At 43.4% G+C, this 26,628-nt stretch overlaps 1 protein-coding gene across 5 annotated transcripts in view; it reads left to right on the plus strand.

Moving 5' to 3' along the window:
- The window catches only part of LOC147703671 (butyrophilin subfamily 2 member A1-like), a 415,432-nt gene that overhangs the window by 138,702 nt on the left and 250,102 nt on the right, over positions 1–26,628 (plus strand). For 3 of the 5 annotated variants that reach the window (XM_086932017.1, XM_086932018.1, XM_086932019.1), the window contains exons 5-7: positions 2,869–3,000; positions 9,861–9,905; positions 16,758–16,802. In XM_086932017.1, the coding sequence (XP_086788143.1) occupies positions 2,869–3,000; positions 9,861–9,905; positions 16,758–16,802 (222 nt within the window). The remainder of the gene's footprint in view (positions 1–2,868; positions 3,001–9,860; positions 9,906–16,757; positions 16,803–26,628) is intronic. The other 2 variants (XM_086932020.1, XM_086932022.1) reach the window with 1 other exon arrangement.

Consider the following 26,628-nt stretch of genomic DNA (forward strand, 5'->3'; position numbering starts at 1 on the left):
GAGCTACAAGTTAGCCACCGCTTTGGTAGAATACTGCTGTATAGTCTATGCAACGCATGTGATCTACAGCTCACATGCCTCAAACGGATAGTTTTACTCACCCAGTAAGCATCTGTCTGGGCATGTAGATATGTAGATTCACATGTGCCCACCCGCCTCCCCGGGTACCTCTACCTGTTGCAGTTCGCTCTTACTTTATATGCATACGCATGGACATCTCTATTCTACTCTTACTAACTCCATTTTCACCCTCTGCGGGAAAACAATCAAACAATGGAGTTGATGCCCATGCACACTATCACTGAAAGGAGAAGTTACCTACCTTGTGACTGGAAAGACTTCTTCGAAGAAAAACAACTTGCAAACATCCGGAACCAACACTAGATGCCAGGAGTATATAAAGCATGTGAATCTACAGCTCTACATGCCAAGAACAGATGCTTATTGGGTAAGTAACGTTATCATTATGTATATCTAGGTACGCAACTCCAACGTGGATCTGCCAGATCGCTGATATCTGATTGGCTGCCACCACTTCATCCAGGAAGTGGTGTCAGCCATTTTGGGACTGGAACTAAGCTTAGTCCCAAGAATAAAGGAAAACAAAAAAAAACCAAAGAGAGCAGGTTGTGGGGGTCCCACTAGTACCCCACTGCGGGCAAAAAACTTTTTCAAACATTTTCCCTTGAATTCTCAGAGGATCTGTGGGATTTTATTTTAAAAAAGCAAGCACGGTTAACCCCATCCTACTTTTTCTTTTTGCCCTGTGGGTTGCGGGGGGAATTTTATTGATATATTAGGGGGAGGGGGTAACATGGCACCCCTACCGGTTCAATTTCATCCCCCAGAGCCTGGCTGAATATGAAAATGGTGAGGAGGGCTGATTTTGTCCCAGGTAACCACCACCCATACATACCCCCCTCCCCCTGGGGCAAAAGGGGGAGGGGTGCCACACAGCCCCCTTTCCAGCAGCATTACTGGCCAGAGGACGCCATTCCTCAGGGCTGGCTCCAGCTGTATCCAGGGGTGCCCACCCCCAAACATAGTGGATTCCCTGTTTTGCTCTCACTTACAGGGAGCGATTTCAAAGCTCCCGCCAGCAGCGAGCAAACATTAAGTCTACTCCCGGTGGGTGGTAGCATGAAAAATGCTCTCGCCTGCTAAGAAGGGAATTTTCCCTGCATGGTAGTTATTGAGAAAATTCATATCTAAAGGAAGAGTTAAATTAAGTTTCTCTTCGTCTTACTGTTTAGCACATTTATCTATCCCAAGGCATTGTTATTTTTTTGATTGTATGTCCTTTGGCAGGCTTCTTCAGCTGTTGTGTCCCTGTGCTGCAAACAGGAGGCCAGTCAGCTGGCCTTTTAAGTCTCTTGACTTGACTAGGCTCTGGAGACAACTCCTTTGAGCAGGTCACGGTAGGTGAAGTCTTCAGAGGTGCAGCAGGGCAGTCCTTCTTCGTCCTTTTTTGAGGGGTGTTATATAGCATGAACTCGACCCAAAGGTATCCAAGGACTTCACATGAGCACCAGTTGCATTACAGATGGACACATTCATTGTTTTAGGCACTGGGAGATTAAGTGATTTGCCCAGAATAACAAGATGTTGAGCCTCCGCCGGGACTTGAACCTGCTTCCCCAACTTCAAAGTCAGCCGCTCTAGCTGTTACGGCACATCCTCTCCCCTTCTTTCAAGTGGGTCGTGATCTGAGTTTTGGGTGCCAGAGCTGTCTGCCTAAGCAATAGAGTGCTCCTCTCCTAAGTGTCGTCCATTTTCCCTTCAAGGGTGGCTTCTCCTTTCAAGCTCTCTTTTTTGGGCTAACACCCGTGTGGCTTCCTGCAGGATGGAGCGAACACCTACCTCTCATGGAGGCCCCTATTTTGACTTTAGCACATCTCCCCAAGAGGACAGAAAACTGTCTGCAGGAGAAGCCCCATGTACATAAGTAAACAAGCACTGGAAACCTTGGGCAACTAAAGTGGCAACCTCTAAAGTTGCACTTTACTCACCAGTGACATTAAATTTGATACAAACATTAAATCAGATTTAATGCACTGATTCTTTTGATACCAAACAGTACCAACCTTAGTAGTCCCATTCAGAAGTTAGCAGGGGTGCCAGCCTGTAACTCTGTACTTGCCAGTGGGCCAACTAGACTTTCCACAGTAAAAATGACAATTTGGGGTTTTTACTGCTGGAAGGTGTAAAAGTACCTGAAGGTATAAAAGTACCTGTTCCACTTTTTAATGTACAGCACCCTGCCTTTTGTCTCGTTAGACCTGCCATAGGGGTGACTTACATACATTAAAAAGAGAGGGTTGGGCTTTGCCATTACCTTAAATAGGAAAGTCGAGTTAGCAGTTTTAAACTGGCCTTCCAGTCTGCAGTGGCAGCTTGGGAGCCATGTTTTACCTTGTTCCGCTCGTGCGTCTCAACCAGTACTGCAGTCCCTGGGGAACTCTCTAACTTACAGGCCTTGGGTACCCCTGCTACCATATACTAGGGTCTTACAATTAAGTTAGGCTATGCCAATCGGGGATAAGCCAATTAAACATGCACCATTTCAAGGGTCAGCGCACATACACTGAGTCCTGTTTAGATGTTCTTGGGGCATTTCAGAGCCATTGTATCGGTGAAACATGGCGGCAAAAAAGTGGGTGTTGACCTACAAAAAGCCCATTTCCTTACACCTTGGCTGCAAGTAGTGGGGTTTTGGACCTTTCACAGTAAAGTCTGAGTGTGGTGGTGAAATGGGGGTATTTCTTTGGAGTTTATTCTGCCCACCCAATGTAACCGCTACACTGTCGCCACTTTTCCTGTGTTGAAATGATGTCATTACGTTTTTTTTAATCTTTATTTTGTTTGCAGAAACATGGTTTAAGAAGACGTCCTCGCTGAGAAGAACTGAGCTCTCCATCATCGTCGTTGCCTTTGCTGTGATTATTGTTGTATTTGTGATTTATTGCGGTCTTTTAAAGAAACGTCACAAATATTCAGAAGGTAAATATTTTTCACGCTCTTCCTCAGTGGATTTCGGAGATCTCTTTATTGGTGAAATCCACAGTAGACCCCAAAGGCCCGGATCAGCCAGATTTTAGGGTAATCCCTGCCCTTAATGAGGCGTTTAATTTAGATCATTGTATGCTTAAAAATGTTTCTTATGTAGAAATCTGGCCCGGAATCCCCCTCATGGACCTCCTTGGACACCCACTGCTCTTCATTTCAGCGTTTGTATAAAGCGCAGTCCTTGTGAAGTGGCTTGAAAATAGAATTTCAAGGTGATGCGATTTAGAATTGGAAAACATGGGATAAATCATTGGAATAAGAAAACAGGGGCACCATTGCATCAAATCAGGAGTACCCCCTCGGGATTCTTGCATCTGGGATGGCCAATACTGGGAGACTCGTAATTCTGGAATACGAGACTATCATGGTATTCCAACCAGTTCCCTTAGTGTAACCCTGAGAAAAGTGGCTTTCCAGCTGGATTCTGTGTTTCCGCACCCACTTCTAGTGGTATTGTTTCATTTTTCAAATGCTTCCCATCCAGAAATCTCACCAGCATTTAACTGGTAAAAAAGTCTGGGGGGTAGTTGAAAGCTGGCACGTATTGTACTTCCGGTATCTTTGGTAATTCAGTTTCTGGAAGGACGGGAAGACTCCAAACTTTGAAAGAAGGCCTAAGAATAGAAAAGGGGTCTATCAAGTACATTGAAAAGCCAACTGTGAATATTTTGGTATGTCCCATTGATTTGTTAATTCCAGAATATGATGAATATCCCACAGTATTACTTACTATTTTGAGCTTGCTTATGGTCACTTCAGTCTTTGGTCTTTGCCCATGTCAGTTTTTTTCTGGTCCTGGGCAGCCAGTAGTTGCTAGGAAGTTTCCTTTGTCGGAACCTATAACACTGCTGTCCCAGGGTCTAAATTTTATTTGACACTAGTGATTACTCACAATAAACTCAAGTTCCAGCTATTTATTTACAAGCAGCAAAATAGAGACATATTTTTTAAGAATAGTACAAATAACAGAGGTCCTAGAACAATCTGGGGCTGAGGCACAACCCCAAAACAATTATGTTGCTTATTCAGTAATAGGCCATCATTTAAATAACGTGAGGATATAGGTCATCCTACCGGGAACAGTTTGAGAATTCTCAGTTAACTTAAATTTTGTGTGTGTTCTGTGTTTAAGAATATGCTGTGTTAATGTTTATTCAGTTATTTGGGATGCAAGACAGGATCATATTATGTATAGAGATTGTCTGTGATACATCTGTTCAGCTGACTCAGTGACCCTGGGTTCAAGAAGAGCAAAAGGCCACGTGGTCAAGATTCCCTAAATTGATAGAAAATCTGAAGTCACCCAAAACATCACACAGAATGAATGTGTGAACGTTTAGGATGCAAAAGAAAAAGTCCCCTCACTTGAAAAGTCAGTGTAGGGGTAAGTTGGCCTTGTATTATGTAGGCTTTGCATATTAAGTGATGTTGAGCAAAACCAAATTAACGCATGTGACAAAACACCTTTGACCCATGTTTTAACAAAGGCAGAGGAGCAGAGACCCACGTTTTGGCTGTAACAAATTTTAGACCAAGCCATACTGTGAAGAATGTAATGCCTCTTGCTTTACTCCATCTGCATTTGTGACTGCATTACACATGATTACTGGTACCTGTCTTCAGCGCATAAAGAAAAAGCAATACTAGTATTATTGATCCTCAATCAATCATCAACAGCTCATATTACTATTGTTTTTGATAGCAGAGCGTGCCACTGTATTTAATGTGTTTCTAATTATTTGTAGTGATTTGATGTGAAAGTGTTGTCCTGTGTTTAAGGAAATGCATAGTGTTGTGACGTCACGTGTCCGTGATGCATGGTTCAGTGGGCCTCTGGTAGAATGTTGAGTTTGGATGATGTGAGAATGTGATGATGCGGGGACTATTGGGGCTTGTTCACTGAGTGAAGCCTGGCAGCTATTTACAGTTGGGGAAGAAGCTATCAGGCTGTGAGTGTAACTAAGGGCATCACTATATTAGCGTTTTTCTTTACGCACAGGACAACTGTCACGCCACATCACAATATCTTATTTCATTATACGTAGGTCATCATTCAGAGACAGCAAGACAAACTCTAATTTCTCCGCTCACTCTGCCAATGCATCAAGGAAACCTCACGCAATACACACAGGACAACATAATGACACCCCACAACTACAACAAACAAAAAGATAGGTGGAGGGTCCGAGGGAATGTTTAACGAGCTCAGCACAGTTATAATCCTCCTGGCAAGCTAAATGAAACACAAAGAATAACTGTGTTTTCAGTTACGAACAAACAACATCCACCATTCATCTTGTATAATAACACCACCGAAACCAACCATCTCCTAGTAACATCTCTGGAGATGGGATAATACGGACTACCTACTGTGAAGTAGACCAAATGATGAATTGGGCGGTACAGGAAGAGTAACTGATGGACATTTTTTCACAAAGGGTAAATGTCTTGTAGTCTGCTTAAACTTGGAAGCATACACATAGTCATCTCTACACACCCATAGCTTTCCCTTCGTCTTAGACCCACAGTTATTCTTTGTGTTTCACCCCACAACTACATCCTCCATTTTACTTATACTTGTCTGATGTCTTACAGTTGCAACAATCAATCAAGCAAGACAAAATCTCCCTTCTTCTCCATCTTCCATGAGCAAAACATGCATACCCACAAGGACAGCTCGCTTACACACAATCTCTTTGTTATACCTGCTGCTCAGCCTGTGTGAGTGTGCTGTGTTGAGTGTTAGGGTGCCTGAGAGTGTCAGTTGGAGTATGGGCTGAGCAGCAGGGAGGCTTCTCCTGGTGGGGCTTACTATAGAGCTTATCATAGAAGTTATACTGAGATCTAAAATAAGAACCTATGAACACCTTTACCTGCAGCTAAGATAAACAAGCCATCTTATGGAGCTTACACCTCGGCTACTAGAAATCCTTTTATCGCAACACTCTTTCACTTACAGAATTGCAGCCAGAATTCTACCACTCCCAACACCCAGTCAAACTAGATGGCAAAACCAATGTGACCAAGTGGCAGACAGAAGAAATCACCTGACTCTGCATCCAGTTTCATGCACGCTGGATGCTGCACAAATATCAGACGGAATGCCTTCCGGACATGATGGTGACAGCCCCCAGTACGCAGACTGAGCTCCTGAACAAACAAAACCTTCCAACAGTAGCTAGCCCATTGCTCTCTCCCCCAGTCCACAATGTTACGTTGGATCAACGTCCTAAAGCACCATGGCAAGGGAGCACCCACATACAACACTATACACTTACACCCTCGGAAGCCGTAAACACTGACCCCAGTTCACGCAAGCTGTAATACACACACACAAACACCAACATATAAAGAAGACAAACACCAATGTACTGTGACTCCTGTGATACACACCTCTCAAATCCTCTCATTTTCACAAATGACGGGTCTCAAAGCACTTTTAAGTAGAGCTTGTGACTGCCAGTCACACAGTGGAGGGTACTACACTTCCACAAGCCTCCTCTAGTGCTGCTCTGTCCCATGTTTGCAACACCAGCAATAGGGATCCTGCACTCCCCCACCCACTTGCGCACCAGAACCAGGGCATTAGAGTCCATCATATTCAATGTCATGCACCAGATACCAGCATTCTGCACTTCCTTATACTCACACACAAGGTACTACCCTTTACTATTTTGGCAACACTAGAATCATGCAACTTGACAGGGTACTCTCCTTCCCCATGTTTATGACATGAGAAACACATTAGACGGTGTACTTCATCTCCCACATATTTGCAAAAGCAACATTGCATGTGCAAAATGGTACTTACCTTCCCTCCATTTGCACACCACAACATACACATCCAGTGCACGGATCCCAAAGCAGTTCACCAAAGGGTACTAAACTTCACCAGGTTGCTGACCTTACAGGTATGTGACACATCTTCATGCTGGAGGGTACTGTCATGCGTTCCCCTGCCTGCAACAGTCGGACCCGAAGCAAGCTGCAAATGCTTGAACTCCAGAATTCTAGGCCGCCTCATCCAAAAACTTGAATTGCATCCGTACATCCGAGTAAACCTCCATTCATTTTCCAACAAATACATTATGCATTCCCAAACCACAAGCAATAATATTACATTTTTCAAAAAGTAACCCCCATTTTTCCACTCTTAGATCCCTCAACCTCTAGATGCATGTGAGTCTACAAGCATAAAGTAATACCTTGCCACTATTAGAGTTTACGTTTTACAAACTCCACTCACAAGCATTCTTAGAAATATACATTACTTAAATATTTGCTCCACAAGTCCTTATTTCCGCTCCTATTAAACCCTTCCACTTTCCTTCAGTAATCGCACGACTGAACAGCAGAGCTTTAAAGGGACATAGACAGTCAGAAAAACACCATAAAGTCTCTTTCAGTGACACGTAACGGCAGTCCTGTTCCAGGCATCCTCACCATACACTTGTTCACAGTCCTTCCCATTTATTCCTTCCAGGTTATCCATTTGTCATCAGAGCCAGATCTGCCGACCTTAGTGTACTCCTACTCATGCCTAAGCTTCCCCCCGGGCCATGCTTCTCCTCCACTGTAGCCATGCACCTGTAGGTACTAGCCACCTGGTTTGCACTGGTGTGGAGGACCCAATCGCAAAACAGGGACACATGCCTTGACACAACGCATATCACACATGCGCCTTTGGTATGCATGTTAAAGACCGCTGTCATTTTGCGAAACTCATAGCAGTGTGCGGCATTCCGGACCAGGCTGGCTTATAGGCCAACCAGGCAAACTCAAAGTGTTGGTCTGACAGGTAAGTGTGTGAGACATTATATGCCTGTTTGCGGGATTCTTTTATGGTCTGGTATGCTGGTTATTACTGTTGATTTCCCTGGCATTACCACAAACATTGCCTGCAGCAAACACAAGTCTGTGGGGTCTTCCATATCTTATGGAACGAGTCTTTACAACTTCAAAACGGCCCCACTTTGCAAACATAGGCGACCGTTTTTTAGCTGTCTCATTTAGTAATGGGGCCCCTTTATTTTGGTGACTTTAAGCTATTTTTAGTCCCAATCTGACCCTGGTCACAGTTCTTGAATCCATCCTCCAGAGGTATTGTTGTGCTCCTGTGGCGTAACACACGCATTCCCTGAATGCCATGTCCACTACCTCTAGTTCCTCCGTGCAAAAAATGGCAGAACTTTAGGGAAGAAGCTTAGAGCTCCTCATTTCAAATGGCCCAGGAGTTAAGGCAATGCCCTCCCATTCTGTGAAACTATTTAATGAACATTCTAGTCACCAATGCAAAGTGCAGTGTATGCATTAACCCAGGGAGTAAAACACTGCTGCTCTCACTCACCACCACACTGAGGTGAGGCAGCTAACTCTCAATAGGTCCTGCTCTCTACCATCTGCTATGTTTGAGCTCTTTGGGATCACAGCAATCCTTTCTTTTTACACATTTCTTGATCACTGCTCAAATCTCAAGCAGGCTGAAGGTTTCTGCCTTGCCCACCCTCATCGCGGGTGTCTCCTGCGCACCAGTCAGTGATGACACCGCCTGTCTTTCTAGTGGACGGTGGCGGCCCCACAGTCATGGTCCAAAGGCCTATCTCCATCTCTATATAGTCCTCCCCCATGTCAGAAACAGCTCCCAACTTGTGCCTGAGACCTTTTACATCTCCACGTGGGTTCTTTTAATAACTAGTCAACAAAACATTGTAGTTGGAGGGCAGGGTCTTCATTGAAGAGTCTGGAGCCTTACAGGTCGGAGATATGCTTTTTATTTCTTGTTAGACCCTTAGGTGACAGCCACAGGCTGTTGACACCTGTCAGGGCTCCATCCTCCCTTCAGCTGTACTTCACTGCCAGGCTTCTCCCAGCACATACATCCCAGATTTCCACGCCTCATCATGTTCTTGTGCTGCGGTAACAAATGATGGGCAGAATGCTGAACCAATCAAACATTCAAGTTTAGTCCACCCAATCATAATGTTCTTGTAGCATCCACACTCCACATACTAAAACGTACAGTGAATCAGAGATGCATCTTATGACCACGCTATTTCATGCCTGACCTTGTTTTTATTGATATGTTAAATAATTATTGTGTAAACAGAGATTTTTATATTGTCTTTTAATTTAGAGAGGTAATTCGAATCTTCTTTATACTTGTGCATGATAATCTTTTTATTCCCATCAGTCCCAGGTTTTTTTCTAAATTATTTGATCATTATATTAGCAATTATCATTTGACAACGAACATTACTGAATTACAAGAATTATAATCTAATTTGTAACTATTCATGAAACCGTTTGCGAGGAGACCTCTTTGACCTTCCACGATGTCCTTCCTTGATAAAAGAATGTGTGTTTTAGTTCCATTTTAAAACTGCAAAACGGTTCTCCTACTACAGCTCGACAAATTGAGAAAGTGTGTACCTTTCCATTCTGAAAGCTAAAGCCAAGAAGATATTAGGAATGTCAAGTTAGCACTTGAATGAAACCAGGATGCAGTCTCCTGCAAAAATACTTATACAGAACTAGAGCAACATTGAAGAAAAAGATTCCACAAAAAAGAATCCTACCTAGCACAAACCAAACTGCGTAAATCAAGAATAAATTGAAAGTTCTTCAAATATTTTTGTGCACAGCTTTACTTTTTTTGTGATCGCAAATTGCAACTTCAATCATGTGCTAGACAGAATTCTTGATCATGCGCAGTATAACGTGTGACTAATGAAAGCAGGACCATGACTAGGTTTTATCTAATTGCCTCTTGTGTTGCTTTTTTTCTTATGAATCAGGGGGCAAAGCTGAAGAAGACGTGGAGTTACTGGGAAAAAAAGACGGTGAGAAATGTTTAAAGCAACATATTTTAGAGATGTTAACCTGTGCTCTCAAGAACAGGGCATAATGAGCTCGCCAAACCGCATATTCTTTAACCGGGGATTATGAGCTCACCTGTCAAGTTCAAGTTCAAAGACTGCTTTATTCGATTTTGATTAAAAACCACAAAAGCACAATATTTAAAAAAAAAAAATGTTACCAAGATAGTTAAATAATCATTAATATAAATCATCATTATACAGTTTACACCAAGCACGTTAAAAGGGCAGCTCATGTTATATACATAGAAATAATAGACTAACCCAGACAATAATTTAAAATTAATGCATTGTAATCCTGTGTCTGATTACGGCTTTAAAAATGACGACATGGCCAACGTAATCATTTCATTCTCCAACATTTGAAGCCTCAAAAGTGCTGTTCTACATTGTCTGAGTACCCACTTCTTCAGAATGGATATTAACCCGTTGAGTGCTTCGAACGTCCAACGGTCGTCGCGTGCACTACCTCGCTAGTGCTGCGCACGACCGTTGGACGTCCGAATCCCGTTAGCGCAAATCGAACGTCCGCACTGGGGCGGAATGTTTGCGCGCGCTTAATGGGTTAAGAAGCTTCTCCTTGGTAGATCATAAAATTTACAAAAAAGTATGCAATGTAATTGTTCGATTGAATGGAAATATCATCGCATGGACATAGAGACAGATTTTTAGACCAAGAGTTTACCTCTGGAAATGTAACCAGTCTTAAAAATGTCCCCCCACGAAAGCGTGTAAGTAACATGGGAGAATAGCAGCTTTGGACCTGTATTAAATAAGGTTGAATTCCCTGGCTTTGCAGCATCAGGTGGTTCTCCATAAGTGAGATCTTGCTTTTCTCTGTAAGCCAACGCTTGTTCTCTAAATAATTTAAACAAGTTTCTTTCAAGTTCTTCCTTGATATGGTTTCTAAACAGTTTGGAGAATCAAAATATTCTGGGTAACCAATGTCATAAAATAATTTTTTTACATACTTAATCCAAGATATCCTAGTGACCCCCTCTAGTTTGAGGCAATCCTTAATTATGTCTCTGTTAAAACCAGTCTCAACAGAGGACCACACCTTATGCCACAGTAGAAAGGGATTAAGTTTAATAATATCCGATATATATGGCAGGCCAAGTTCCTTATGGCATGCGTAAGTAGAAGTGGAACCCGGGACAGCTAAAAGATAGCGCAAAAAACACGTTCTCACAAAGTTGAATTTATTGAACTTCCGCTATTCCCCAGATCCCGGCCCCATATGTCGCTGTGGATACACATTTGGATTTGTATATATCCACTAGCTCTGGGACTGGTCGGCCACCCAACTTATTTGAAAAATTTTGCACCACATCTATGGCTCTGGAGAAAGACAATTTTCTCGCATTTACCACTGATGACCATGAGCCCGATTTCTCGAAGTTAATACTCAGATACGAGAATCTATCAATCGTATTTATTTTAGTTTTTTCAAAAAAAGTTTTACATGTGTTGATTTTATTTGTACTACAACACATAGTAAACGTTTTACTTATATTTATTTTTAAGCCTCTATCATTCATATAGTTTGTAAAATTGGTGATAGCTCTTTGGAGGCCTATCTGAGTCTGCGCCATGATTACTGCGTCGTTCGCATACAATAATATGGGGACTGGGGTATTCTCAATCAAAGGGTAATCCTGCTTTTCCTGGACCAAGTGGGAACCTACACTATTTATGTATAGGTTGAACAAAAACGGTGCGAGTATACATCCTTGTCTAACTCCCTTGTGTATACTGAACTTGGTTGTACATTCTCCCCGCTTCCCGTACCACACCCTCGCCCCCGATATAACTCCTTAATAAATAGAAGCAGATTCGGGTCCACGCCCATTTGTGTCAAGGTACTCCAGAGTTTATCATGATTTAGACAGTCGAAAACTGAGCTCAGATCGACAAACGTTAAAAACAATGTTCGAGGCATATGAGCTGCAGATTGCACACTATGCATAGATGGCCACCTAGTGTTGGGCCCGGATGTTTGCAGTTTGTTTTTCTTGTAGAAAGTCTTTGGAAGTCACGAGATAGGTGACTCCTCCTTTGGATGATACTGCGCATGGGCATCGGCCCCATCCCCAGATTGTTTTTTTCTGCCACCGGGCTCGGATGTGGTTCCAGCGCTACTTGTTGGAACCGATTACCGTTGGCGCACAATCCTCACCGGCTTCAAGAAACTACTCTCAAAAGCGTTTTCCAGTCAACACTACTCTTAAAGACCAAGAACGTCGATTCCGGTCGTCGACTACGGCCTTCGGGCCCAACTAGGCCTCGATTCCAGCTAATGGAAAGGACACCATTTAAAAAGTGTCCTCAATGTGGTTCGAAGTTTCCCCACACCGACCTCCACGAGGTCTGTAACCTCTGCCTCTCTAACACTAGCTTATCCCTCTCCAGCAAGGATAACAAGTGTGCAAACGCTCCTAACAAAATTCAAATCACAACACTCGCTTCCAGCTCGAGTGTTTATGCAACTCATAGGGATGATGGCAACTTGCATATTCATAGTACCTTACGCAAGGCTGCAAATGCGTCCACTTCAAGAATGTCTAGCACGTCAATGGAACCAGGCTCGGGGTCAGTTAACAGACCTAGTGTTGGTAGACAGTCGGACTCATCGCTCTCTGCAATGGCGGAACACAAAAAACCTGTCAAAAGGCTGACTATTCCAAGAGCCTGTTCCACAAATAATACTAACAGCAGACGCATCGCTCTCCGGCTGGGGGGCCCACCTACTGCATCACACCACACAGGGAAGGTGGACACCAATGCAAAAACTACTCCACATCAACCATCTGGAGTTGTTAGCTGGGTTACTAGCTCTAAAAGCATTCCAAAAACAAATTGCAAACAAAACTGTCTTAGTCCGCACAGACAATATGACAGCCATGTATTACATAAACAAACAAGGAGGGACACACTCTCTGCAGCTCTCTCAACTAGCTCAGCAGATATGGAGGTGGGCTATACCTCAGAATATATTCTTAATAGCCCAACACGTCCCAGGGGTTCAAAACACCATGGCAGATCTGCTAAGTCGGCAGACTCAGTAGATGCACGAGTAGGAACCTCATCCACAAGTTCTTCATCCGTTCTTTCAAATATGGGGACAACCTCAGATAGACGTCTTCGCCACCCACGACAACGCAAAATGCCCACACTTCGCCGCCAGATACCCACACCCATTGGCCAAAGGCAATGCGATATGGATGAACTGGTCAGGACTATTTGCGTACGCTTTTCCTCCTCTACCAATGATTCCTTTACTAGTACGCAAGATGCAACAACACTCACTAACGCTCATACTAGTAGCGCCAACGTGGGCCAGACAACCGTGGTACACCACACTGCTATAGCTATCTGTGGTATCACATCAAAAACTAAACCTATCTCCACGTCTTCTAACTCAAAACCATGGAGAGATCAGGCACCTGGACCCAGCTCAGCTCAACCTTGCGATCTGGCTCTTGAAGTCATAGTGTTTGGTTATCTCAAACTCCCTCAAGAGTGCATGAACGTTATCAAGGAAGCAAGGCGTCCCACCACTAGAGCATGTTATGCTGCTAAGTGGAAAAGTTTTGTAATATACTGTCAAAACAACAACATAAATCCCCTAGATGTGTCCATCCAACACATTATAGGCTATTTAGTACACCTTCAAAAGTGTAATTTAGCCTACACATCTATCAGGTTGCACCTAGCTGCCATTGCAGCTTACTTACAAAATAGACAACATCTGTCTCTTTTTAGAGTACCAGCCATTAAAGCTTTCATGGAGGGTCTCAAAAGAATAATACCTTCAAGAATACCACCTTCACCTGTGTGGAACTTAAACATAGTGCTCACGCGACTCATGGGACCTCCATTTGAACCTTTACATAAATGCGAATTGCAATTTCTCACATGGAAAGTGGCTTTCCTAGTAGCCATTACTTCTTTAAGAAGAGTTAGTGAAATGCAAGCATTTACCATTCAAGAACCTTTTCTGCAAATACATCACAATAAGGTTGTGCTTCGTACAAACCCTAAATTCCTTCCAAAAGTCATTTCGCCATTCCATCTAAACCAATCTGTGGAACTGCCAGTCTTCTTCTCGCAGCCACAAACAGTAGCAGAAAGAGATCTGCACACCTCAGATGTCAAAAGAGCATTACTGTACTACATAGAGAGAACACAAAGTTTTAGAAAAACAAAACCGCTTTTTGTATCTTTTTCACCACCGCATAAAGGCAACCCAATATCAAAATCTGGTATTGCCAGGTGGATCGTTAAGTGTAACCAAATATGTTATCATAAAGCTAAGCGTACACTAACAATTCCTCCAAAAGCCCATTCTACAAGGAAAATAGGAGCTTCCATGGCATTCTTAGGGAACATTCCCTTAGAAGACATCTGCAAAGCAGCTACATGGTCTACACCGCACACATTCACAAAACACTATTGTGTAGGTGTGCAAACAAAGCAACAAGCCACTGCAGGCCAAGCTGTCCTTAAAACACTATTTCAAACAACTGCAACAGATACGGTTGGTCGCCGCTAACGTGGGTACTGCTATACAATCTATGCATAGTGTGCAATCTGCAGCTCATATGCCTCGAACGGAAAATGCTAATTACCAGTATGCATCTGTTCTTGGCATGTAGAGATGCAGAATTGCACACGCCCACCCGCCTCCCCGCCTCCCCGGCTACCTTTATCTGTTCCAGTGTTATTGTCATTAGATACAAACACACATGGTCATCACAATCACTTAGCTCCATCACTTCCCTAATGGCGTAAAACAATCTGGGATGGAGCCGATGCCCATGCGCAGTATCATCCAAAGGAGGAGTCACCTATCTCGTGACTTCCAAAGACTTTCTACAAGAAAAACAAACTGCAAAAATCCGGGCGCAACAGTAGGTGGCCATCTATGCATAGTGTGCAATTCTGCAGCTCTACATGCCAAGAACAGATGCATAGTGGTAAGTAGCATTTTCCTTTTCCCTTTTGGCTAATACATATTTAGCTATGATTAGAGCTAAATTTAATCCTTGTTCTGTCGTTCCAAGTCCTGCCCTAAACCCATATTGGAGCTTCGAGAGTGTGCCCCTTTCTTCAACCCAGAGTTGTAATTTGTTTAAAATAACCCTTCCAGCTACTTTCATAAGTGAGTCCAGTAATGATATTGGACGGTAGCAGTTAGGTTCATTTCTGTCTCCCTTTTTAAAGATGGGGATCCCAATAGCATCTAACCACGTGGGAATAAACCTATATTTATTGCAGCTATTCAAAACATTGGTTAGGAGTGGGGCCCATAGCTCAGTGTTAGACTTACATACGTCCACTGGCACACCGCCAGGTCCTGGGGCATTCACTGCGGCACTCTCATTAATGGCAGTTAAAACTTCTGCGAGTGAGAATTCAATGTTCAGGGGGAAAGACACCCGAGTAACATTTTCATCTCCCTCAATTACGACAGTTCCCTCACTCTGGGTTAGGACATCTTCCTGATAGAGGTCCTTAATAAATAATTAACCCATCTATCTTCCGTGATCGCCAAATCAATTATATTGGTTGCCCTTTCTGCGAAAAAAGGGGCATTAACAGCCTTCCAAAAGCCCGAGTTGTCCTTGGTTATACAGGCTTGGTGTAACGCCTGCCATGCTTCCGATTTCACTGACTCTTACGCTTTTTGATTGCTCGTTGGTATTCAGTTCTGGCCAGCCTCACTTCTTCCTTGGTTCTCGTCTCATATTTAGTACCTTCAGTAAGTGGGCATGGGCCTTGCTACAATCCCTATCAAACCACCCCTGAGCCTTAGTCATGCCCGGTTTCTGCGTCCTGTAAGAAGGTTTCGTATTTCTTCGGTAATTCTAAGAAAAGCCTCGGAAACTAAGGCATTTTTGCCTGTCTGCACTAGACAAGTTTCAAAATACTTATATTTATTTTTTACTAGAGTTTCAAGAAAAGCCGTGGGTTCCACTTTAGTCCATTTTATGGAATAACCATTTGTCCTTGCAAGATTTAAATTATAATTGTATGTTGGTTCTTTTATTTTGGAAGTTTTTTTACTCCCAGCAAGGGAAAAAAGTAGCCTATTCGGAAAGTGGTCGATCGTCGCTATTTCGCATGTTTCACAAGTAGAAACATGACAAGAATACCGGTTTGACATGAGAACAAAGTCAATTACTGATTTGCACCTTTTTATTCCCGTCAGTCCCAGTTTTTCTTCAAATAATTTGATTGTTATATTAGCAATTATCATTTGACAACGAACATTACTGAATTACAAGAATTAGAATCTAATTTGTAACTATTCATGAAACCGTTTGCAAGGAGACCTCTTTGACCTTCCACGATGTCCTTCCTTGATAAAAGAATATGGGTTTTAGTTCAATTTTAAAACTGCAAAACAGTTCTCCTACTACAGCTTGACAAATTGAGAACGTGTGTACATTTGCATTCTGAAAGCTAAAGCCAAGAAGATATTAGGAATGTAAAGTTAGCACTTGAATGAAACATGGATGCAGTCTCTTGCAAAAATACTTATACAGAACTAGAGCAACATTGAAGAAAAAGATTCCACAAAAAAGAATCATGCCTAGCACAAACCAAACTTTGTAAATCAAGAATAAATTGAAAGTTCTTCAAATATTTTTGTGCACAGCTTTACTTTTTTGTGATCGCAAATTGCAACTTCAATCATGTGCTAGACAGAATTCTTGATCATGCGTAGTATAACGTGTGACTAATGAAAGCAGGACCATGACTAGGTTTTATCTAATTGCCTCTTGTGTTGCTTTTTTTCTTATGAATCAGGGGGCAAAGCTGAAGAAGACGTGGAGTTACTGGGAAAAAAAGACGGTAAGAAATGATTAAAGCAACATATTTTAGAGATGTTAACCTGTGCTCTCAAGAACAGGGCATAATGAGCTGGCCAAACCGCATATTCTTTAACTGGGGATTATGAGCTCACCAGTCACCAAACCACGGCCTCTTGATACAGGGATAATGAGCTGAATGATCAGCAAACTGCACATTCTTGAAACGAGGAATATAAGATCACTAAAATGTGTCCTCTTGTAACTGGGATAATGAGCTCGCCATTCACCAAACTGCAGGCTCTTGAAATGGGAGTAATGAGCTCACTGATAGCTATCTCTGCTCTGAAAGTGAGGATAATGAGCTCACTACTTAGCCACCCATGCACTCTTGTAATGGGTATAGTGAACTTGGCAATCACTAAACCTCGCTCTTTATAAATTGAAAGAGTTAGGACACCAATAACTAAACTATGCACTTTGAAACAGGGGCAGTGAGTTCACGGATAACAAAACTGCACACTTCAAGATGTAGAGTGTGAGGTAATCAGGGAGGTTTTATGAAATCCACTCTCAACCAGTGAGGTCTGCGTTGTGGTTGAGAACAAAATATTGATCAAAATTGTATCTCTGCTATTGACACGTCAAGCCACGGACCTTCAGTTACAAGCTACCCCTATTTAAAATCTGTTGCTTGTTGGTGATCAATTCGAAGCCTCCTGACCTCTGCTTCTGTCTTGCTTTGGATCAGCCAAGAAATGTTAGACCTTATTTGGGAACATCACGCTAACCATCAAGGATTATACATTCTTACCTATTGGTGCCTGTTCCACACTCCTCTTTCATGGAACAAGTCTGGGAAGGTGTGCCCTGCTTTGGTTGATCTGATGTATAGATTTTGAACATGGCCAATCGTTGATGTGTCCTCACTTCCTGCTAGTGACCCTTGAACAAGATAACTAATAGCTCAAGACCAATTTCTTGCATTCTTCAGAGGAAGCACTTTCACCAGTACAGAAGGATGTTGGAACAAAAAAGGACTCTGGAAGTTGGTGTCTGCCCGAAGCCTGAGAAATGCCTGAGCACTTTAGAGGAAGCCCTCCTTCTCTGATGTGCTCTGAAAGGAAAGGCAGCTATACTGCCCACTTGAGGAAAGAAGCTTGGCCCCGAATTACCTCAAGGCCCAGTCTACTGAATCTTTGTCAGTGAACTGAAATACCTATCTGCCATGAAGACCTTCCAGCCCAGCTGATCCAATCTAATACAATTGTTTTGTAAATTAGTGGATGAACTACAAGTGGTGTTATAGGAGTACTAGTGTGGTAAGGCTGTATCACTATGAGAGTACAGTACCTTTTGCCATTTCTTGCTATGGGGAAGCTTGTTACTGGCTACTGGGTTTTTCTCTGAACTTTAGAACCAGCCCTTTAGCACCCTGAAACCTACATGTTCGAGGTATGTGGGCTGCTGACTTCATATCTTAGCATAGATCGCCGCCCAGTGTTGGGTCCGGATGTTTGCACCTTGTTGTCTTGGAAGAATCTTTGAAGTATCACGAGATAGGTGACGCCTCCCCTGGACACAACTGCGCATGGGCATCTTCTCCATCTTCAGATTGTTTTTTTCCGCCATTGGATTCGGATGCACTTCGACAGCTCCAACTTTGGGACCGAAGTTTTCCAACTCTCTAACGCTAAAACCTTCTAGATTCAACGGTATTGTTTCCGCTCGGTATCCCTCGACTCGACAAAACTTCCATTTCTCTCCGGTCGTCGACGCGGGCCGTTGGGCCTTTTCGACGCCACGTGGACCTCCCGCGAATGGAAAGGACCCTGTTTAAAAATGCCCAGAGCGCGGAGGCAAATTTCCACTCAGCGACAAAAATAGAGTATGCAACAGGTGCCTATCTCTGGAGCACAACGAAGAACACTGTCCAGCTTGTGCTCTGTTATGGTCCAAAAAGACTACCCGTAACCGAAGAGCTGCTCGACTAGAAATGCAGCGGCAGGCACCAGAACCGGAAAACATTTTCGATGACGAACATGAACTCCCAGAGGCAGAGGGCTCTGAAGATCTCGAAATAGTCACCGTGGAGGACCAGTCGGACTCCAATAACCAGATCACACCGGGGCAAACCGTTAGTACCAAAGCCCCTACCCCGCCTCCACCTCCACAAAAGGCTCCGGTCAAAGCATTGCCTAAAAGCCTTAGCCGCGACCGAAAACACCGCTTCAGAAGCCCCGCCTTCCGGCTCGGCTCCGAAGACCACACCCAAGCCTTCCGGTACCCCGGGACCTAGCAAAGCCAGTCAACCCAAAAAGGTCATCGACCCCAGTAAGGTCGTCTATCAGAACACGGTTGTCAAGCCGAAGAAGGCCGTCGAGCCAAAGAAGGCCTTAAAGCCAAAGAAAGCCGTCGAGCCGAAAAAGCCCATCGAGCCGAAGATGGTCGTCAAGGTGAAAAAAGCTGTCGAACCGAAAAAGGTCGCTGAACCGAAAAAGGCCGTCGAACCGAAGAAGGCCCATCGAACCGAAGAAGGTCACCGAGCCGAAGAAGGCCGTCGAGCGGAAGAAGGTCGCCGAGCCAAAAAAAGCCATCGAGCCAAAGAAAAGCCGTCAAGACGAAAAAGGTTGTCGAGCCAGGACAGGTCTTCGACCCGAAAAGGGCTGTCGAACCGAAAAAGGTTGTCGAGCCGAAGACAGGTCGTCGACCCGAAAAAGGCAGTCGAACCGAAAAAAGGAGTCGAGCCAAAGAAGGCTTCACATCATAAAGACGTCCAGCCTAAAGAGACACTCGACCCGAAAAAATCCGTCCAGCTGAAAAAGGCAAAATCTTCAGCACCACAGCCACGGACAGAGGAGGAATAACTCTTTCACCCAGATCCACAACAAAGACTATGTATAGACCCTGAGACAGGACATATAGTCTACAATAAAAACAAAATAAGACTGGACAATGAAGCCCCCTCTCCTGTTCCTCCTGAAAAAAAGGACTTTGGCACATCCCCTTCAAGACCTTACACACCTCCTCCTTTCACTCCCAACATGCCTTATGTTCCATATTCTCCTTCACTTGTAGATTATGATCAGAAAGAAGACATGGGGGAAGATCCTCAGGATGACTTTATACCACCTGATGATCCGGGGAACCCAGATGACACATGGAGTGACCATAATGATCCTGATGACACAGATTATACACAACCCATACCCGATCCCACTACATACCCCACAAAGCCGTTTCCTACTGAAGACACTGTCGCTTTTAACCAACTAGTGGACAGAGCAGCTCAGTATCATGGTGTACACATGCACACTGACCCTGTAGAAGAGGATTTCCTATTTAACACCTTCCCAACATCAGAGAAGAGTGTAAGTGTACTCCCTATGCTAAAAGGGATACTAAAGCACGCACCAGACCTCTTTAAAGACCCAGCCAGGGCCCGTGTCCTCAATCCAAGTATTGAAAAAATATATAAACCGGCCCCTACAGACCCCTCTTATATCAGGTCTCAGCTACCACTAGACTCCCTAGTTGTGTCTAACGCTAGGAAAAGATCAAACTGTCAAACAACGGGTGATGCTCCCCCTCCTGACAAGGAGTCCAAAATTTTAGAAGCATTAGGGAAAAGAGTGGCCTCTCAGGCAGCAAATACCTGGAGGATTGCCAATACACAAGCTCTCCTAGCACGCTATGACAGAGCACATTATGACCAACTGGAGGGATTATTACAACACCTACCAGAACCCTATGAGGCAAAAGCTAACGACCTAATACAAGAAGGGAAATTCATCACTAACGCATCCATAAAATGCGTCCTTGATGTAGCTGATACAGCCGCTAGGTCTGTCAACACTAGTGTACTGCTACGCCGGCATGCCTGGCTTCGCATTTCAGGTTTTAAAAATGAAGTGCAATCTACCATACTCAATTAACCCATTAACCAAGATTTTTTTATTTGGCCCTGCGGTGGATACCATCTTAGAAAAGATGAAAAAAGATACTGACACTGCTAAGTCCATGGGTGCACTTCAATTTCAACAGTCCAGAAGCTCTTTTCGTCACTCATCCTTTCGAGGTTCAGGCAGAGGCAACACATCACAAACATCTTCATCATTCAAAAGCACTACACAAGGCACCTTTAACCACATGCGCGCTGCTTTGATTTTCCTTCTATGCTGACTTTTTAAAAAACCCATTGTTCATGACGAGCTGGGCTCGTCATCAGTGTTTGAGGAGGCTACACCATGACGAGCCCAGCTCGTCATCAGCCTCGAAGGGGTTAATAGAGGCTCCAATAGAGGAGGTTATAGCGGAAACAATAACAAGGGCAGAGGACATGGTAATAATAACACACGAGCCTCCACCGCCTCCAAACAGTGACTTTCTCACACTCCCTCCAGACCACTGAAAACCAGTCGGAGGAAGATTAACACAATTCCTACCAGTCTCGAATGCCATTACTTCAGACAGATGGGTGAGACAAATTATCCAGTATGGTTACTGCCTGGAACTCACTTCTACTCCACCCAACATACCACCCAAGCACCGTCCAATGTCCAAAGAACACATCACGCTGTTACAACAGGAGGCGAAATTCATGCTAGAAAAAGGTGCCATAGAGCCAGTTCCATTACAACATCAAGGGACAGGGGTATACTCTCTATACTTCTTCATTCCCAAAAAAGACGGCTCCCTCAGACCAATATTGGACCTTAGACCTCTGAACCAATATATTCACTCAGATCATTTTCATATGATCACTCTACAACAGGTACTCCCACTACTCCAGCAAAACGACTTCCTCGCAACATTAGACCTCAAGGATGCATACTTTCACATACCCATACATCCAGCTCACAGGAAATACCTCAGGTTCGCAATAGAAAGTCAGCACTATCAATTCAAAGTCCTCCCCTTCGGGGTAACCACAGCCCCAAGGGTGTTTACAAAATGCCTAGCAGTAGTGGCAGCACATCTCAGAAGGCAACACATCCATGTGTTCCCCTACCTCGACGATTGGCTCATAAAAGCCAACTCGTACGTACAGTGTGCCAGCCATACCTCTCAGACAATCCAGCTACTGCACAATCTAGGATTTTCAATAAATTACCCAAAATCATATCTGCAACCCTCCCACATTCAGCAATATCTGGGAGCAACAATAGACACCTCAGTAGCAAAGGCATATCCAAACCCTGCCAGGATAGCCAGCATACAATCTCTCATTCAAAAATTTCAGCCACAACACTCCCTGCCAGATCGAGTGTTCATGCAGCTCATAGGTATGATGGCCTCCTGCATATTCATCGTCCCTCATACTCTGCTTCAAATGCGTCCCTTACAAGAATGCCTAGCACGCCAGTGGAACCAAGCTCAAGGACAACTAAAAGACCTAGTGTTGGTAGACAGTCACACTTACCGCTCTCTGCATTGGTGGAACCTACAAAACCTTTCCAAGGGGCGACTGTTCCGAGAGCCGGTTCCACATGTAGTATTAACAGCGGACGCATCACTGACAGGTTGGGGAGCCCATCTCCTTCAATATACAGTCCGAGGTCTCTGGACAGCCAAACAAAAGACTCTACATATAAACCACTTAGAGCTACTAGCAGTATTCCTAGCAATGAGAGCTTTTCAGAAATACTTGCACAACAAGACTGTCTTAATCCGGATGGACAACATGACAGCCATGTACTACATCCAAAAACAGGGGGGCACACACTCTCTGCAACTATCTCACCTCGCACAGAGCATATGGAAGTGGGTAAGTCCTCAGAACATTTATCTCCTGGCAGAACACCTCCCAGGGATAGACAACCAGATAGCAGACCTACTAAGTCGACACAGTCAGCAAATACACGAATGGGAGATTCATCCTCAAGTTCTCCAACCATTCTTCCAAAAGTGGGGACATCCAGACATAGATCTGTTTGCCACAAATGAAAACTCAAAATGCCCGTCCTTCGCCGCCAGGTTCCCACACCCTTTGTCATAAGGCAACGCGATATGGATGAACTGGTCAGGCAGATTTGTGTACGCTTTTCCACCAACCCCAATGATTCCATTAGTGGCACCCAAGCTAAGGCAACAGTCACTCACAATGATCCTGGTTGCTCCTACATGGGCAAGACAGCCATTGTACACAACGCTACTAGAACTCTCAGTAGTTCCTCACCAAAGACTATGCCTCTCGCCACAACTGCTAACGCAGAACCATGGAAAAATCAGGCACTCTGATCCCAATCAGATGAACCTAGCGATCTGGCTCCTGAAGTCTTAGAGTTCGGATATCTTAACTTGTCTCTAGATTGTATGAACATTATCAAAGAAGCAAGGTGTCCCACAACCAGAGCATGTTACGGAGCTAAATGGAAAAGATTTGTTATTTATTTTAATAATAACTAAATCAATCCATTGAATGCCTCCATCCAAAATTTAATCTGTTACTTGCTGCATCTTCAAAGATGTAACCTAGCATACTCATCTATAAGGCTACACCTCGCTGCTATAGCAGCATATCTTCAAAACAGAGAACACGCCTACCTATTCAGAATCCCACCTATCAAAGCTTTTTATGGAGGGACTTAAAATAATTATCCCTCCAAAGCATCCACCTTCTCCAGTCTGGAACTTAAACATAGTACTTACCAGACTCATGGGACCACCCTTCGAACCACTTCATTCATGTGAACTACAATTCTTAACATGGAAGGTGGCATTTTTAATTGCTATTACCTCCCTCAGGCGAGTGAGTGAGCTACAGGCACTAAGCAATTCAGGAAGATTTCATGCAAATACACCACAATAAGGTAGTGCTTCGTACAAACCCAAAATTTATGCAAAAAGTTATATCCACTTTCCACCGTTCCGTCACAAGCACAGCTCACCCGCGTGCCGTGACGGAGCGGTTCCGGCTAAAAGAAGGGGTTAAAACTCTTTTTCAAACCACTGCAGCTGATACAGGCGACCACCGCTAGAGGAGAAACTGCTATACAGTCTATGCTAAGATATGAATTCAGCAGCCCACATGCCTCGAACTGCAAATGCTACTTACCAGTATGCATCTGTTCTTGGCATGTAGGGCTGCAGACATTCATATCGCCCACCCTCCTCCCCGGTACCTGTCACAGCTGCATGGTTATCTTATTTACATACATTTACATGGTCATCTCTTACTTTCCTATACTCCATCTTTGCCACAATGGTGAAAAACAATCTGAAGATGGGGAAGATGCCCATGCGCACTGTAGTCCAGGGGAAGAGTCACCTATCTCGTGATACTTCGAAGACTCTTCCAAGACAACAAGGTGCAAACATTTGGACCCAACACTAGGAGGCAATCTAAGCTAAGATATGAATGTCAGCAGCCCTACATGCCAAGAACAGATGCATACTGGTAAGTAGCATTTGCCTTGTCTGTGGATGTGAAACACAGTTCATGTTTGAGTGATTTGTTTTATTTTTTTACCATATTTTTGGTGATTTTTTACATCTCTGTCAGTCATGGCAGCCTGGGCTGAAAACGCTCCCAGGAGGTATACCCTCTTGACCTCATGGCCAAAGACAAAAATTGGCCAACGTATTATAGACTACTTGATACATTGTAGCATTCAGTCTTACACTTGTGTTCTATTGACTGGAGACTGTAAAAAAGCTGTTTTAACCACAATTGAAGAGTTTCGGACTCTAACCAGTACCTCACAGTCCCTCCTTCAAGAGTAACATTGACCCTAGGCCACTTTGCATTGTTGCTGTGTCAGGCATCATCTGAGTTCCATATCTACTGCCACTTTGTGCAGTGAGCCTAGAGAGCTTGACAAACGATACCCTTGGAAAGAAGTGTACAACAGAAGTAACTTGGTTATTGAGTTGGAATGCAATAGTCCTCAAGGTCATACGATACAAGTGGCAAACTGTAGTACCCCCATCCATGCTATTACACAGCTGACCATCCAATCACAGATTGCTACAAGTATAATTATAGTGAAGTCCATAATCACAGGACTGCACCACTTAGTAATTAAGGTCAGAGAATGCTACAAGGGACTTATTTAGGATAGGTTAAGTTTGTTTGATGAGTTGTACAAAAGTAACACACTCCGTAGTATCCACAGGATAACAATCTTGATTCAAAAAAGTAAATGTATTAATGGAAGGAGAAGAGAGAACACACAGAGCAAAAATGATATTATGAACATTTTTTTTACTGCAACAAAATTGGGGAGATAGATACAAACAAATTAATTAGAGCAAGAAGTCTCTGACGAACCAACATAGATACATTGTATGCCGTTTGAGCCAGTGTTTCAAAATATTTGGATATCTATTTCCACCTGATTGAACAGCTAATTGAAATTTGGCCAACGGATGTGGCCCAAGTTTCGAATATCTAAGATTTTATTTGTGGTTGACACTGCGCCCCACGTTACTTGCCGTTTATGACTTCACTCGGCATTCTGTTGGAAATTCAAGGGAGTTTCTTCAGCATAGAAAAATACCGTCCTGAGGATGGTCTATTTGACGACTGCCCTCTAGACCGAAACGTCGACACTCCATCATCTCCTTTAATGCTGCTTTGACACTAACTCACAACCATTTTTATTAATTAATTTAAGTTGCGTGTTTTATCAATTGGAGTTGATGTTTTCAGTTATAAACTGTAGAGAAAATATTGTTTACCTCTGTTCATGACTTCTTGCTCTAATTAATTTGTTTGTATCTATCTCCTCAATTTTGTTGCAGTAAAACTTTTTTGTCATAATATAATTTTTGCTCTGTGTGTTCTCCCTTCTCCTTCCATTAATACATTTACTTTTTTGAATCAAGATTGTTATCCTGTGGATACTACTGAGTGTGTTACTTTTGTACAACTCATCAAACAAACTTAACCTATCCTAAATAAGTCCCTTGTAGCATTCTCTGACCTTAATTACACAGTGCCCAAGCCTACAAGGGTTGATTGGGTTTCCCCTGCTTAGAACATTGCACCACTTAGTAGCAGAAATTGTATACTCCCGTCACTGGCCTGTGTTGATATGGCTAATTAGATCCCTCAGTGAATGCATATCTACTTTGTTTTTCTTTACACTCCCATCACAGGCCATGGTCTACACAGAGGTGACCAATCTTAGTTAATAGTGCATACTGCAGCTGCATATGGGATCCCTACACAAGGTGTTGTGATAATCAACTCCGCATTTTATGCAGAGCTTCTGAGTCTTTATTTCATAGACTAGTATTGTCCAAGTGCAAACCTTGCTAGGCAACAAGCAAGGCATGACCTTTGCCCCATATAGATGTGGAAGAGGTCTTAGTTAGAAATTTGATGACAAAAAACACTACTATGGCTTCCTCATCAGAGGCTTTTAACACTTGGGTACCTGCGGCTATTGAACAAGTGGCCCCACTTAAATCCAAGGAGGCCACGAGAGCCAAGGCATCTGCACCATGCTTCTCAACTGATTTAAAAAGAGCTTAGACAGAGCCGTAGGCAAGAACGCCAGTGGAGGCTTGCTCCCAGTGCAAAATAAAAAATGAAACAAAAACTAATTAATGGTGATATATGTGTGCCATTTTTTATGCTAAATCTGATTATTGCACTATGAAATTACGTGCTGCTAGCAACACCCCAATGAACGTTTCAAAGTTTTGAAGGGGTTCTATACACCCCCATGCTCGGCAACTCTTAGAGAATTTGCAAAGCTTTTGTAATAAGGTGGCAGATTATTTTTTTAGAAAACATTTTGAGTATACTTTATGATTTTCAGAAAGACAAGGACACTGCTTCTCTTGAAGAGGACACAGAGGTCCCCATGGCCAAGGAACCAGTGGCTACGATGTCTACCTTGCCTCCCTTATCTTGCATG

The sequence above is a fragment of the Lissotriton vulgaris genome, chromosome 7, assembly GCF_964263255.1.
Source record: "Lissotriton vulgaris chromosome 7, aLisVul1.2, whole genome shotgun sequence".
In the NCBI taxonomy this organism is placed as follows: Eukaryota; Metazoa; Chordata; class Amphibia; order Caudata; family Salamandridae; genus Lissotriton; species Lissotriton vulgaris.